Source organism: Accipiter gentilis, chromosome 13, assembly GCF_929443795.1.
Source record: "Accipiter gentilis chromosome 13, bAccGen1.1, whole genome shotgun sequence".
NCBI classification, from domain to species: Eukaryota; Metazoa; Chordata; class Aves; order Accipitriformes; family Accipitridae; genus Astur; species Astur gentilis.
In genome coordinates this window covers 4,603,118-4,617,607 of record NC_064892.1, presented here as the reverse complement: position 1 = coordinate 4,617,607, position 14,490 = coordinate 4,603,118, and the positions used below count along the sequence as shown (strand labels likewise).

The following is a 14,490-nucleotide window of genomic DNA, read 5'->3' as shown; positions in this document are numbered from 1 at the left end:
GAGCCAGGCTCTGCTCAGCGGTGCCCAGTGACAGGACCAGAGGCAACGGGCACAAACTGAAACACGGGACGTTCTCTCTGAACATCAGGAAACACTTTGTCACTGTGAGGGTGACCGAGCACCGGCACAGGTTGCCCAGGGACGTTGTGGATTCTCCATCCTTGGAGATATTCAAAAGCTGTCTGGACACATTCCTGGCAATCAGCTCTGGGTGATCCTGCTTGAGCAGGGGGTTGGACCAGATGACCTCCGGAGGTCCCTTCCAACCTCAACCGTTCTGTGATTCTGTCGCTCTGTCTCAAACCCACTGGGGAAGGTGATAGATGGAATGAGGAACCAGAAAAGAAAGAGACTTTGGTAAGATACACACTTTACAACAGTTTTCTGGTACTGTTGTACCTGGTACAGCACCCTCAGACATTGGAGTAGCCCAGTGGGCTCAAGAGGGACAACAGACTTGTTCCTGTACCTGTACTGCAGAAACGTACTGCCTTTAAAGGGGAGACTTCCTAGGAAGTTTCTCGATGATTGCATGCCAAATGAAAGAGTGGGGAGAGAAATGGGTAGGGAACTCAATGACATATAAAGGCAAACAGCACTGATGTCACTGTGTATTTTACCCTCAGAAAATAAGTGAAGTTCTCTAGATGCAGAACAAACCATTGACAAGCGGCGTGAGGACACTTTGGACCATACTGGCCACAGCCCCATCCGAAGCAAAAGCAAAAATTCCTTAACTGGGAAAAGACCTGAAAGACCTGCTGTATCCAGCACCATAACCACACGCCAGCACAAGCGCCGCAAACACGCAGACGGGGACGGTGCCTCGGTGCCCAGCTGGAACGAGAAAATGGAGCCAGGGAGCTTCCGGAGGTTGCAGGGGCGGCTGCCAGACGGACACGATGCTCGGTGGCAGGCTGGCAGCGGAGGGAGCAGCCACTGCCAAGGAAAGGGAAGGGAGCACCACCTGAGTCCCACCAGTGTTAACCTGCACCTGAGGCAGGTGATGGGAGTGGGGATTCTGGCTGGAGAAGACGTCTCTGAGCACCTCGGGGGGAAAAAACTACCTTCTGTTCTCAATACGAAACACATTATTACTGGGGCAATCAAAAAGCGTAAACAGGTTTAGCAAGTAAAGCAGAACAGTTTCCCTTAAAAAGCATTCGTTAGGTAAGTAGGACACGTTTTCATGGATCTTTTTTGGCAGTCCTTCATTCAGATCAAGAAGGAGATTCATATCAAGGCAAAGGGACAAAAAAATTGCTAAGTACATTTTTAGTCCAGGCAGTTACACAACAGTAAAGCAAGTTGGGCAAAAATGTGAAGGGGGGGAGGGGGGAATTGAGCAAAAATGGCAATTTACTGGGTGTCAAACTTGTGAATACTGAATTCCGTTTTATCACTGTTGTTTAAAATTCATATAATAAAAACAAAGGAGCAGTACTGTATGAGTGCAGTTATACTGCTGTAAAATCCTGATTGTCCATGAAGTTCATTCACACAGGAAAATAACTTATACTGCTAGCAGCATTTTGGTGAACAGACACATGCCAAAGCTTTGTATCAACTTAATGTTACTGGTATCAGCTAAATTCAAAGTAGTTAAATTGATACAAAGGCAGGGTCCAGGCTGGCCCCAGCATTTATTATATGTGCTAAGAAATGATCCAAAGCTGAACCCATCTAATTAGTCCAAGAAGTGAGAGAACATACCTGATAAGCCAGACATAAAGAATTTGAGCTCAAAGCTTGACAGACCACATGAAGTGGATGAAATCCATGTCGGATTTGGACCTGGACAGATCTAAGAGTATGTAATGAGAACACAGGTGAAGGAGCCCACATGTTCAGGCCTGGAGAAATGTTAAGGAGGGAGTAACCTAAGTGAAGGCAAAAATCGTGTTAGTCAAGTAATCGATGAATTAAGAAGGTGCCCTGCTTCCAGATGCCCCGGTCGGTTGTGCTGAGGTAACGTTATGGGTAAATACATATGGATGTAAGAATGGGAGCTCATAGTGATTGTTGTTATGGGATGCAGGCATTTGCTTGAATCCTACCTGCTACTCTCCTCATTAGCACAAAACAAGTGAAATGATAGGTGCTTAGCTAGTTGGCTCTGGTAGAAGAAAACAAAAACAGCTCAAGAAGTTCCTCTTTCCATGTTGCTCTTCCTAGCTGCTTACTGTCATCTTTTGTGAACTCCTTGCTTGCGGTGATGCAGTTGTTTGTATGGCCATGCTGTAAACGGGACTGCTGAAATGGTCTGGGGTAAAAAAAAAAATCCTACTCTCCTACCCAGAAATAAAATAAACGTGAGTTTTTCTAATGTGATTCCTTCAGTGATCCAGTTTGCATCTTGGCTTGGAAATGCATCGGAAATGCTTGCATGGAGAGTAAGTGGGGCATGGAGTGCGAATACGCAGAAGAGGGTAGGAACTGCTTAGATCTTGCAGAAATAAACATACGTTGATTTACTTTATCCTTTTATTGGGGAATATGCATCAACCGTACTTTAAACTTTGCAGATATTCCAGAAGCCCCACTAAGGAGGACCTTCTCAGTCAACCTAGCATTTAAAAACAATCGATTTAATCAGAAAAAAAATACAGTTGAAGAAAAGCTTAGGGAAAGGCATGTCCCAAGTTCCAATAATTTGTTCCGCTGGAATCAGGAGTATCTAACTGAGGAGCTTAAAAAGATTTTGAAGAATACCAATAAACAATTAAGAGTTCTTCTCTACATGTCTATAGAGATGTGTGTTGTATTGTGCCAGCACAATACATCTCTCAGTGATGTTCATACCATACTGCAACCATAGGATTGACACAGGGGAGATTTGACCTAGAAAATAACCACCTCCTCAAGTCCCACTTTCAAACTGGAGAAAAATCTCAGTTCCCTTAACACCAATCATAGGTCTAGGCAGGAAAAAGTTCACATTGTCAGGTTTAGTTTAGACCACAGAAAACAAGTGAAGTCATTTCCAAAAGGTCCTTACTCCTTGCCATGAATACATGAGTCATGGAGTTAATCTTACTTTGTACGAGGGCTCAGTCTCTGCCTCAGCTAGTCACTGCTGATGCAGGGACACGCAGGACATGGCATTCTGGTGCTGTTTCCCTTCTCCCACTTCTGGGGTGTGGGGGTGGAAAGAAGGGGGGGCAGTTGCTTTTGTACTGCTGCCCATCCTTCAGGGACCCTGCCAAGAGTGAACAGCTAGCTGTAACAAGCTTCGTCGTGCCATTAGGAGCATCTGAGAAAATGTTGCCTGCAGGAGGTACTAAAACCTGCATTTGGGGTGGAGTGGGATGTTTGGGTTCCTTGACTCACCCCAGGCACCCATCCAAGTGAGATCTCTATCAGAAGGAAGCCCTTCTGGTAGAGAAAGAAGAAGGATTTCTGGCAAAATCCAGCATAGTGAGGTGGGTCTTTGTTAAAGTAAGCGCTGGCTGAGAAATGCACATACAAAACAGGTTTGCTTTGCAGGAAGGCAAGAGTTGTGTCGATTTAGTGCGAAGCTTGTTAGATCAAAGCTTCCTGTGTTGAAGGTCTCCTAACATTAGTCTCCCATGGAAGTAATTACTGCAATTACAGGCTACTTTTACAATGCTAATGCATCTGATCCAAGGAGAGATCCCTGGTGCCCTGGCCCAGTGGGGCAGAGGGGCTCATGTCCACGTTGCAGAGGGGCGAACCTGCAGAGCAGCCCGACCGCAGTGATGGATACGTAGCACACGGATCCGGGTTCTCCGCAACACAGCGTGGGGCTTTGAAGGACCTAGGGTATGATTGTTTTTCTGGATGGTTTTTCTTTAGTCCCAGCAGCTGAAACAATATGAGCAGCGTGCCATATCAACGTGGGGGTTTTTTAACCTTTAGCTGAGGACATGTGTTGCATGCCCTGGGTACGGCAAGGTGGCACGTGTGAGCGTTGGAAGGTTCGCGGGCCTTGCTGGAACAGCGTCACAGGACTGGGCAGGGTGGAGGCAGCTGAACTTGGTGCCGTCCTGCCCATACTGCTCTTTGGGCATGATGCCTGGAGAGATCCATCTCTAAAACCACAGCTGTGTTTTGGTTTAGAGGAAATAGATGATTCAGTCCCCCAAAGCAGAGTCTGGATGTAAAGGAGCAGTTGTGCCTTGTGGGCAGTTGGGGCCCAAGACCTTCAGGTGAAGCTGGGAGCTGTTATTTGATGGTATAGATTTTTCTCAGACAGTCTATAGACAGAAATTGATAGGAATGACATGATCTCACAACGGCGCACGGGACTACGTGAGACAATCTCTGCTTTAAATAACTGCCTGTGAGATTAGGAGGTTGAAGAAGTCCTCTTCTAGATGGTACAAGAACCCAGCTGGTGGGAGGAATTCCTGGGGGTGCCTTGCTCAGCATAGGACACCTGAGTGAACAGTTAGTGTCATAAATCCCATGCTAAACCCGTTGCGTGGAAACACATGAGTCTAAAAGGTGACACCACTTAACTTTAAAATGTAAGTTGGAAATGAAGACGAGAGCTTTTTTACACAAGTATGATTTTACTGTGGACATGACCTGTAAACACTTGGACTTAGGGAATCCTGTGAGATTTTGGTCACATTACAGAATGTTAATTTGCTAATTTACCAATGCACATAAAGCACTTTATGAAAACTGAGGTAAGAGCTGTTAATCGGTATTTGCACAGTACTGAAAAACATGCACAGTCATTCCAAGTTTTCTCTTTGAAACACCTAGTTTTACTGAGACTGCAGGTAGACTGGGAAAAGTTTCTTCCAGAAAAGAGGAAGGACTAAGGAAGCCATGGCACAGCTGACCTGATTTTTCTTAATGCCTTCTTCGTTCCTAGGGGCTTCTGAGCAGCTTGGGGCGGGCAGACACTGGCTCTTTCAGTACAAGCAGGCGTAAGCCTCTGGCTGGTTGTTTTCTTTCTGACAAACTTTTATTTGCCTTTAGCTTGCTTTTAACTTTCCACGCTGTTTAATGTTTACCTTGTTTGGGTTTAATTATTTTTTTCAAATAATTTATTAAATAACTGAGGTAGTAATAAAAAGGTGGTTCTGATGGTACCCATTTGCCAATTTTCAAAACATTTGATCCATATCTCACTTAGATTCACACCTGAAGTCAGCTGCTGAACAGGGATTGATAGTTTGCTAAAGCAGATGTACTTTGACGGGCAGCAATGTATTTCATTATCAGCATTAACAAAAATGTACATTTATAAAAATAAAAAACAGATGCCTGAATGTACACATTTTCCATGATAATTTATTACCTCATGCCAAGTAAAGATACCTTAAAGTAGAATATTTTTAAATAAAAAATAAGCATAACATACAGTTAAGTTCATGTGCTAGATGAAATAAATGTATAGCCTTTTTTTTTATTTATTATTGATACATCAGATTGAGTATTTTGTGATCTCATTTCATCATGCAGCAGCTCATTCAGACTGTCCAGGAAGACTAATTAACACTAATGCTTCTAAAGAATTTTCATTTGTGATGCTAATCTGTCACAAAACCAAAAGCATCCTCAGAAAGCCAGGGAAAGAAGTAAAGAGACTACATCTTGCAGCCAGCTTAAATTAGTGTTAGCTTGATTTGTCTTAATTGAAAGGTTGTTTACATCTCTTTTGTAAGTGTTTATAAAAGTTGGCAGACAGAAGAATAGCTGCCTACGTACATGAACAAAATTTTCTTTTATTGAAGCTGTTGTACATAGTACTGACATTAAAAAAGCTTTTGAAATATTTCTGTACACATAGTCTTAAAGTATAAGCTGGTCTCTGTGTTTACGTACACACACACACCCCCCCCCCCATGCTGTATTATTTTTGCTACTGAGATATTTATGCTAAGTCCTCATATTATGTGAGTATTTCTATGTGCCAGTTCATTCTAGCAGCCCACTGGCCTCTGTTTAGATTTCTGTGAGACACATGCAAGTCAGAAAAATACCTTTAACACAACTTGTGAAAATGTCTTGCTTTTGCACTAATATACACATCCTCAGATGCCCCAGCCTAGCAGAAATATAGTGCTTATGTAGCTGAGCACCCCTAAAGCTTTATTGGGATTCATGAGCCCTGGGTCCTGAACTGCCGGCTGGGTTCTTGTTCTCTGGTTCCCCACGTTCACGGCATCTCAAGACAAGGCATAACCCAATCATCGTATATGGAAGTTGCCCAACTCTGATGATGTTGGATAGACCCCACCTAATAGCTTCAGAATCCACATTGTCCATGCTGGTAGAGGGAGGGAGAGGCTTGCTAAGCTTGCATGGCAGCAAGCAGCTCCCAGCTATTCCTAAACAGCTTTAAGAGATCTCGTCCTTTAAAAATACAGGATAAATATTGTTGCTAGGCACACTGATGTGTTCCTAGACCTTAAATGAATCTTCTAGGAAAATGGGCGAAGAAATTAAGATTCCTCAGCAAAGCATAATTAAATTGCAGCTCAGTTCATAATGCTGACCACCGAAGTTTGCTTCATTTTAGCATTGCTAGACCATGTACTGCATGTAAAGACAATTAGCAGAGAGAAAAGCAGCAGATGCTAGAGATGCACAGAGTTAGATGACTCATTATGTCATGAAGACTCTCTTTCAGAAAAGTGAAAAGGTTGGTATAAAAAAAGAAAAGGATTGACTAGACCAAATAATTATTAAGGAAAGAAACAGAAGATTTCAGGAAAGAGGAGCAGAAAAATCAGTATCTTGTAGTGCTCCAAAACGTGCATTTGCCTCAGCTGCAGAGGAGAAACACTGACATACACGATGGAGACCCTATTCTCCCTCCTCCTCCCCACCTCTGCCCCTTCTTTCCTTTAGGATTACATGTTGGGTTTGGAATGTTCCCTGTTGAACCAAAAGAAAATGTGTTTTAAAACTTCCTAAGTCTTTAAAACCTCCTCAGCTGATTATCTGCTCAAAGGTAACTATGAGAAACGATTTAATAACAGCTTCCTTAAGGCTTTGCGATGTATGCATATTTTAAAGCAGTTTTTCGATCTAACAAGACTAACTAGAAATAAGTATTTGCCATTTCAAAGATTTGTTCTCACAAGTACCTGATGCATGTAAGGTAGAAGGCAGGTCTCGTGAACCAAGTGCCTCCTGTTCTCAGAAACACTCTGCTCCGTGGTTACGGTTCTCTTTGTTTCCTTAAAAACAAATGTCTTTTCTCTCGCCCATCTCATCTGTGAATTTGAAACTAAATGAAGTATCATTCTGTATGGCATCACTTCACTGATGGAGAATTAAGGATGTAAAAAATGTCAGGCTTTCCCTCTGCAGAAACTCAATTTTGCCCAAAAACCGCTGTGGGTATATAATGTATGTGTGCTTCTGCCAAATCTTACTTGAGAGATGCATTCATAGGGTATGCACTAATATAAGTGACAAAAGATTCAGCAATGTCAAGTCCTGTAAACAAACCACTCCAGGGAAGTAACATTAACACATAATTGTATGTTTTTACCATGTCAGACCTGTCACGAAAAATAACTTGAGTTGTGATTATAGTAATTAATTTTTCCTCTGCCATTTGAAACATGCAAACTTATTATGGCAATGAGGATGATAGATTCTGGCCTGCCATTTTAGCGCATCTTATATTTACATTTCCATATGAAGAATTATTGCCAAAAGATGTTAACAGGATGAGATCTATACATAAACATATCTTGAAGTATATCCACTATCTTTACATTAAGACCTGAAGATCTTGAGAGAAAAAAAAAAGGGGGGTAAGACTAGGCAAGAAAGATAAAGCAAAACTGAGATTTTTGTCCCCAAAATCAGGCAGGTCTAGAAATCACAGTGCTGGAAAACTGGTTTGTGGGGTATTGTACAAGTTTGAAGAGAAAGAAGAAAATGTCATTTTTCCGTCTGCTGTTGCAGTCCCCAAAATTCTGTTAATCTGACCATCTTTGCTTCGTTATTGCTGTATTAACACTGTGTCCAGGGTGAGTGGGTGGCTGAGCTTCCAGCTCCGTGGCTTTCCTTCTGTTTTGAAGTGGAAATTTCTATGTCTTGACATACAACTTAAAGAAAAAAAGGGGGCAAAAAAAAGAAGGAGAGAAAGAAAGGTACTGATTCAGCTAATAGGAGACTATGCTAGTACTGTTACCACAGGCACCTATTTAGGTGCACTTATAGTGTGTAGTTTTATAAATAAGCCCGAGGGGCTCCTTCTTCGCCGCCACCCCGAGTCTTGCACTCTGCCTGCCTGATCCCATCCGACAGTAGAGCTGATACCGCACTAATCCCCGCAAGTTTGGGACTAATGAACTAACTGCTGGGCTGCCGCCACGGAGCTTGGTCCCAAACTATACTGTACTTCACACTCGATTTATTCTCCAGATGGCGAGACTGCGCAGCCCCGCCGCGAGGGACCACCTCTTCCACTGGAGTGTAAAAGTGGACGGATGTTGTTTTCTTTGCAGATTTGATAATTCAGAGCTAGGAACTCGTGAGGATGGTTAGTTATTAGGTTTAATGGGTGCCAATCGAGCCGGCAACACGCGTATCCCCGTCTTTAATTTCAGTGTCTGTGTGTCTGGGTGGCAGTGGATTTGTCAGCAATGCTGCGTCACTGAAACCTTTATCTTCTCCGGTTGGCGTAGGTGCGCGTGGTAACGAACATCTTCCCATGTCCTCCTCAGAGTAAAACAGAAGGGATGCTAAAGTAGCCACCCTGACCAGCATTTTTTTTTCCCAGTGGGTTTTCCAGCATGAGTGGCAGATATTTTAATAATATCACTGCTTACCATGAAGCTCTCTGTTGTCTTTCTCTCTTGTTCAGTTTGATGAAGAACCCAACCCATGTGGGACCCAATGGGGATACCACTGTCCCAAGCTACCCAGGGATGGAATCGTTTACTTAATGATCAGGTTTATTTCTTTATCAGGTATTCATTCATGACAGAGTATTATCTGATGTTGTAGTTCTCATGTGAAGAACAGGGTAAAAAATTTCTTTCACCATTCCTTAAAAATTCTAGTTTGACCATTCTTGGCAGGGACTTTATATAGAATTTGGGAAATGTGTTTACTCTCGCATCCACTACTATAAAGACATTGTTGTATCAAGGACTACTTTTTTCTGTACTGTTACAATGCTGAAGTAGTTTACCTAGCTTGAAATTTTAGCTTTTGCGAGGGTCCCACAATAAGAATAGCATCTACATTTCCCTGCGTAATGAGGCAGAAAGGGCTCTCCCTTTCCTGCATGTTTTTAGTACATTTAGCAGAGGTTTTAGTACATCTTTTTATTTACCCATGAAATGTTTTATTGGAAGCCTGGGTGGGGACCTTATACACCCCACTAACATCAATGGGATTTTCTCCATTGTAGGAAGGGTAGGCACCAAGTCAGTCCCCTCACAAGCTCTGACTTTGACAGCCAGGTCCTCTCAGTTTGTCCCACAATTAAAAACAAAAAATTGAATCCTGATGTGGAAACTACAGTGACTGGAAGTATTTTATCATGGAAGGGAAACATTTCCATTCCTGGGGTATCCATGCAGACAGATCTAAAATGTAGTGGTTCTAAGAAAATGCATCAATTCTCAACCCAACAGATGGCATGGGTGTGTTAACTAACATAGCAACATATTTTCTATTAAAATATGGGAAAAAAACAACAACCCCCTCCCCATGTTTGTTGGTTGGTATAAATTCAGTGAAGTTGGTTATTTTTGGGATACGTACCAGAGGGCTGCACATTTAGTTTATGTAAATTGATAACAGCAACAGCCTGTTAATAAGTGTTTTGTATGGAAATATACCTAGAAAGACACGATCTGTCTTTTTTGGGAAGGGACTTTGCAGCCTGAGGAGAAAAATAGCTAATGAGATGGTCTACTGCTCATTATTATAATCTGAAAAAAATCATAACAAATTAGGTTGTAAGTTAGCTAGAGATGTGCCTTCAGTTGGAATTGGATGCTGCCTTAGTGGATAATTTGGGGAGATCTTTCTTTTGCAAATTGGATCAGTGTGTGCTGAAACGGTGATAATCTGACTTTAATTAAAAGCATAAATTGGTTTGAGCATGTTTTTAAGCTACCCTTCTGCATCATATCCAGAAACTTTCAGCCCAGCCCTAGAAACCCATTACCCCTGGTCGGAGAAGGAAAACGTAGGGGATTTGTATTACCCGGTATTGGCATCATACGGTTCGGTTTACCTAATTCAGAAGAACCATTTCAGACGGCTGTGCGCCGGAGCTGTCTTCCAGCTGGATGTGTTTGTAGTAAACTGCATGCATCTTTGTGTGGCTTTCCTAATGGCCCCAGTCAGAGTCCATTCACAGCAGTTCGAACGTTTCGGGTTGTATTTTCCAGAGATTACCTCTGAACGTGCCCCTTGATCGCAGCACAGGGATGTGTACATGTGCGCCTTGTTCCCGTCTGTCCGATTAACGGGCATATGCTCCCAGCCTTCGGAGAAACACGGCTAGTAGCCCCAAGCTGAAGGCTGTTTGCTTCAGATTTCATTAACTTTCTGCTTCATTATTCCTTCCTTTTAACCAGTTCGAGCCATCACTTGCTTTTTTCTAAACTTACCCTAATTATCGGGGGTCCCAGCCCTGTAAATCAGTACACTGCAGAGCTGTCTTAAACTGGCCTGGGAGACCCTGTTCTGATCGGACCTGACAACTGTAAGCTACCGTTCCCTCACACTGTTTAACTCAGACCACATTGGGAAACCGCCTCTGCCCCTCTCACCAGCAGAGATTTGCATCCGTCTGGTTTAAATCTACTGTCATGTGCTGTCTTGCTGATTGGTATTAGCCTGGATATTAACTTTGATGATTTGGGGGTTTTTTTTCATTTTTTCCCCTTGAGTTTTCCTGTTTTCTTGAAAAGCATCTCTATTCAGCGACTGCATATTGTTAAAGTCGTTCCTCAACCTCCGTGACTCAGGAGCTTTAAAGTTTTATTAGCCCCATAAAAACTCTTCACAAATGAAATGACTTTTGATAAGTGTGCATTTTGACAATGCGAATTTGTTAGGGGCTGTTGGCGAGTGGAAGGAATTTGGGGTTGAAACTGCAGTTGGCAGGAAGCAGGGAGCCCAGTGCCCTCCTTCCCCCCTCCCTGCTTCTTCTCCAGGCCAAGAAATGCATTTTGTTTCAGAAAAGCACGCAAGTATTCTTCATGCAAATCAACTATTAAACAGATTTGTAAATTTACTTTCACAAAAACAGCGAACGGCCATGGGAAGCGCGTGTCTTTGGAGATTTTATTTTGTGCCAGCAGGAGAATAGCTTTATATGTGGTTCGAGAAAAATCTCCCAAGTTATTTTCACATTGTTTTCACTTGCGAGTTGTGAACTCTACCATGGGCTTTGATACACTTTGGATACATGGAGAAAAGGAAGATTTATATAGCAAAACCAAAGAAGTATACGTACATCTGTGCTTACTGACGTCCAGGCCATATAGAGATTAATTACAAAAATGGATTGTTTTATGCAAATTAATAACATGCTGGTTTTGTGAGTGCAGACGGTTAGTGCAACACGTTGTGGTTAGTATAAAGATTTGCGTTTGTTAGACATGTTCAGCACTAGTGGACACAAAAGTCTAGTTTCCTACAAGTGCTGGTGTAGAAATACTTAGACATAAAACCCAAGCATTTTATTTACCAGTTATAAAGAAACAAGGAAGATAAAATTACAGGGTGCTGGTGATGACTGCTTCACTAAAAGTCCAAGAATGACAGATATTTTAGGGACACCAGTATACTGGTTGTCTAGCTTTTTCCTCACGTTGTTTCAAATTTTCTGCTCAGTGCGCTTTTCCGTCAATAGAAAACATGCTTTTTTTTTTTTTTTCTTTTCTTGTGCCTCTAAACTCATATATATTGTAGAGAGAAGCGAGACTGACCGTTGTCAAAACCCTTGAAGAGTTTGACTTTGGCCATGCTGAAAAGTGTGTTAGGATAAACTCTGTGTCCAGCGGTCTTGCAGAAGAAGATCTAGAGGTGCTTTTGCAGTCCAAGACCCTTCCTTCAAGCATGATGCTGCCAAAGGTTGAAAACGTCGAAGAAATAAAATGGGTGAGTACCAACAACACAGTAGCTTTTGACTGAAGCTGTTGGGCCAAGTTCATACATGCACAGAGACGAATGACTCTGAGTTATGAGGAAGGCAGCAAATACCGCATAATGTTGTTGCTTGGCTAAGGTAATTGGGAAAACCATCCATTTAAATGCATGTAAGATGTGCTGCATAAAAAGCATACGTGGAACACTTTGCATTTATAAAGAAAACCAGGTTTACTTCTCCCGCAGTTAATGAAGAACCAATACTGATGTCAGAGTATTTTATCAAAAATAGAAGCATAAGTATCTGACTCTCCTCTAACTATCCTAACAAGCAAAATGACTGTCTCTGTCGGTGAGCCTTAGTTACGTGCGTTGTAAGCAGGAGATGGGGAAACCATGTTAGCGACATATGAAAAAATGGGTTGGGGGGAAGGTCACTCCTTGGGGCAACTGGAGGAACAAACAGGAAGCTTTTAACTAGTGTTTTTAATTAGCACAGATATTATTTCCTGAACAGTTCTCTATTTCTTCCTTTTTAATTGCTGACAGGTGTGTTTGTGTTTCACAACTGACTTTTCAGCCAATAAAAACCTGAAATGTAAATGGTTGGCATGTCAAATTACTTAAGAAAACTTTGAAATAGGCCTAATTATGCTATAATTGTTTTAATTGTCAAGAAAGGGGGATGTTTGTTTAGATATACCATTGTTGCTGTAACATGCCAGTAAAGGAATAATGCTTGATCATTCACTTCTATATTTTTGCAAACCGCTAGCCGAGCAACTAGCACGCGTGCAAGCTGTGATGAAAGGCAGGCAGACGTATTAGGATCTGTTTTAATCTCAGCATCTAACCTTGATCAAACCATTGAGATCGGGTGTGAGCGTACAACTGAGCAAATAAGTTGGGTACGTGGTGAGCCCCGTCCGTTGCATGGCTCTGCCCCTTCGGCCTCCGCCACTCGCCATGCAAGGTACATCATCCCCTTCCACCAACATTTAATTAAATTAACCGGAGTATACCTCTCAGGGTTTACAGCTGTGTAAGTGTTAGACGTAACTTGTCAGTAATGAATATTCATGCTTCCAAAATGGCAGGGCCCTTGCTGCCACTGAGTAGGTTTTGCGGGGAGGTGGGATGCGTGGGCTCTTTGTCCCCTCATCCCCTTCCACCTTCCCTCTCGTTAACTTTGATTTCCATCATGGAAAACAAGCCAGTCCCAACAACTTCTGCCTCACGGTCCGCCTTTTGCTTCCCTCTCACTTTGCCCAACCTTTGCACACAAAGAGCCACACTTTGCTTAACGCCGCTGCCTCCTTTTCCCAATCCTCCCAAAATTCACTCCGGCGTGATTTTTCAGCCTCCCAGAAGCTGTTTATTTCCCCCCACACATACACACCCCCCCCCCTCTTCATTTTTATTTATGTGCAGCAGAAAACCTGGAGGCTGATGCACAACTAAAAGATGGGCTTACTTGTTTTCTTTTGTGTGAGAATCTCTTGCTTTCCTTTTGTCCCTAGTGTGGGTACTTGTTTGACTGGCATGGCTTATTGGACTATAACAAGCGTAACTCTCCCTCCTTTGTGGCGGGACAATTCTCCCACAAATCCCGACCAGTGTGCATTCTTCCCGACACACTATTGGGTGTGCACTGGAATTGAAAGAATTGCTGAGGCCTTGCTACTTCATCCCCTCCCCAAGCTTTGTGGGTTTTTTTTCCCTCCGCCTTCTTTTTTTTTTTTTTTTCCCCCCTTTCTCCCTGAAATGAACACTTTAGCGAGCCGGAAACATTTAATCGTCTCCTTTTGAAAAAAAAAAAAAAAATTTAATTGAAACTTCTCCACTCGTTACCTTTTGTATTGGTGCTTATTGCAAATTTTTTAAAAGGGAGAGGAAGGGAGACAATATTTAATTAAACGTGGTTTTTATTTTCATTTACCTTCAAAACAAAAGACAGCAAAAATCCCAGGCGTGTGACTTCTAAAATATTTTAAAATAAGAGAAGAGCTCTCCTGCTTTAACTTGTACTTAAAATATAAACACAGTAGCACTTTTTACTTTTTTTTGCGTAAAAAATAAAAATCAGATAGACGTCTTAAGAATATATGCTGATGCTATTATATTACCTCATTTTCTGCATTTACTGTTTTCTGTCACTATAGTACCTGCCATACTGTACACTCGCACATGTGAATTGCATTGATTATTATTTTTTTCTCCTTGCACATTTTTGGGTGGAATTCTCTTCTCCAAAGAAAAGTTACCAAGAGGGCCACAGTGACGATGCAAAGTAGGGATGGGAAGGACAGAATTCTTCATCAAAGAAAGCTATGATTTATTTTGGCCTAATTGTAAAGTTACTGCAAATTGCTGGAAAGCTTTTTTTCAAGATCTGGGTGATTAGATTTTCCTTCTTTTGGGGAGGGGTGGTCG

General features: G+C 42.2%; 1 protein-coding gene across 5 annotated transcripts in view; it reads left to right on the top strand.

The window, feature by feature from the left end:
* CLYBL (citramalyl-CoA lyase) overlaps positions 1-14,490 on the top strand; it is a 174,738-nt gene that overhangs the window by 134,124 nt on the left and 26,124 nt on the right. For all 5 annotated transcript variants that reach the window (XR_007508029.1, XR_007508028.1, XM_049816090.1 and 2 more), the window contains exon 3: positions 11,881-12,069. Coding sequence is in view for 3 of the 5 variants with exons in the window: in XM_049816090.1 (XP_049672047.1) it covers positions 11,881-12,069 (189 nt within the window). In the remaining 2 variants the exon portion in view is untranslated. The remainder of the gene's footprint in view (positions 1-11,880; positions 12,070-14,490) is intronic.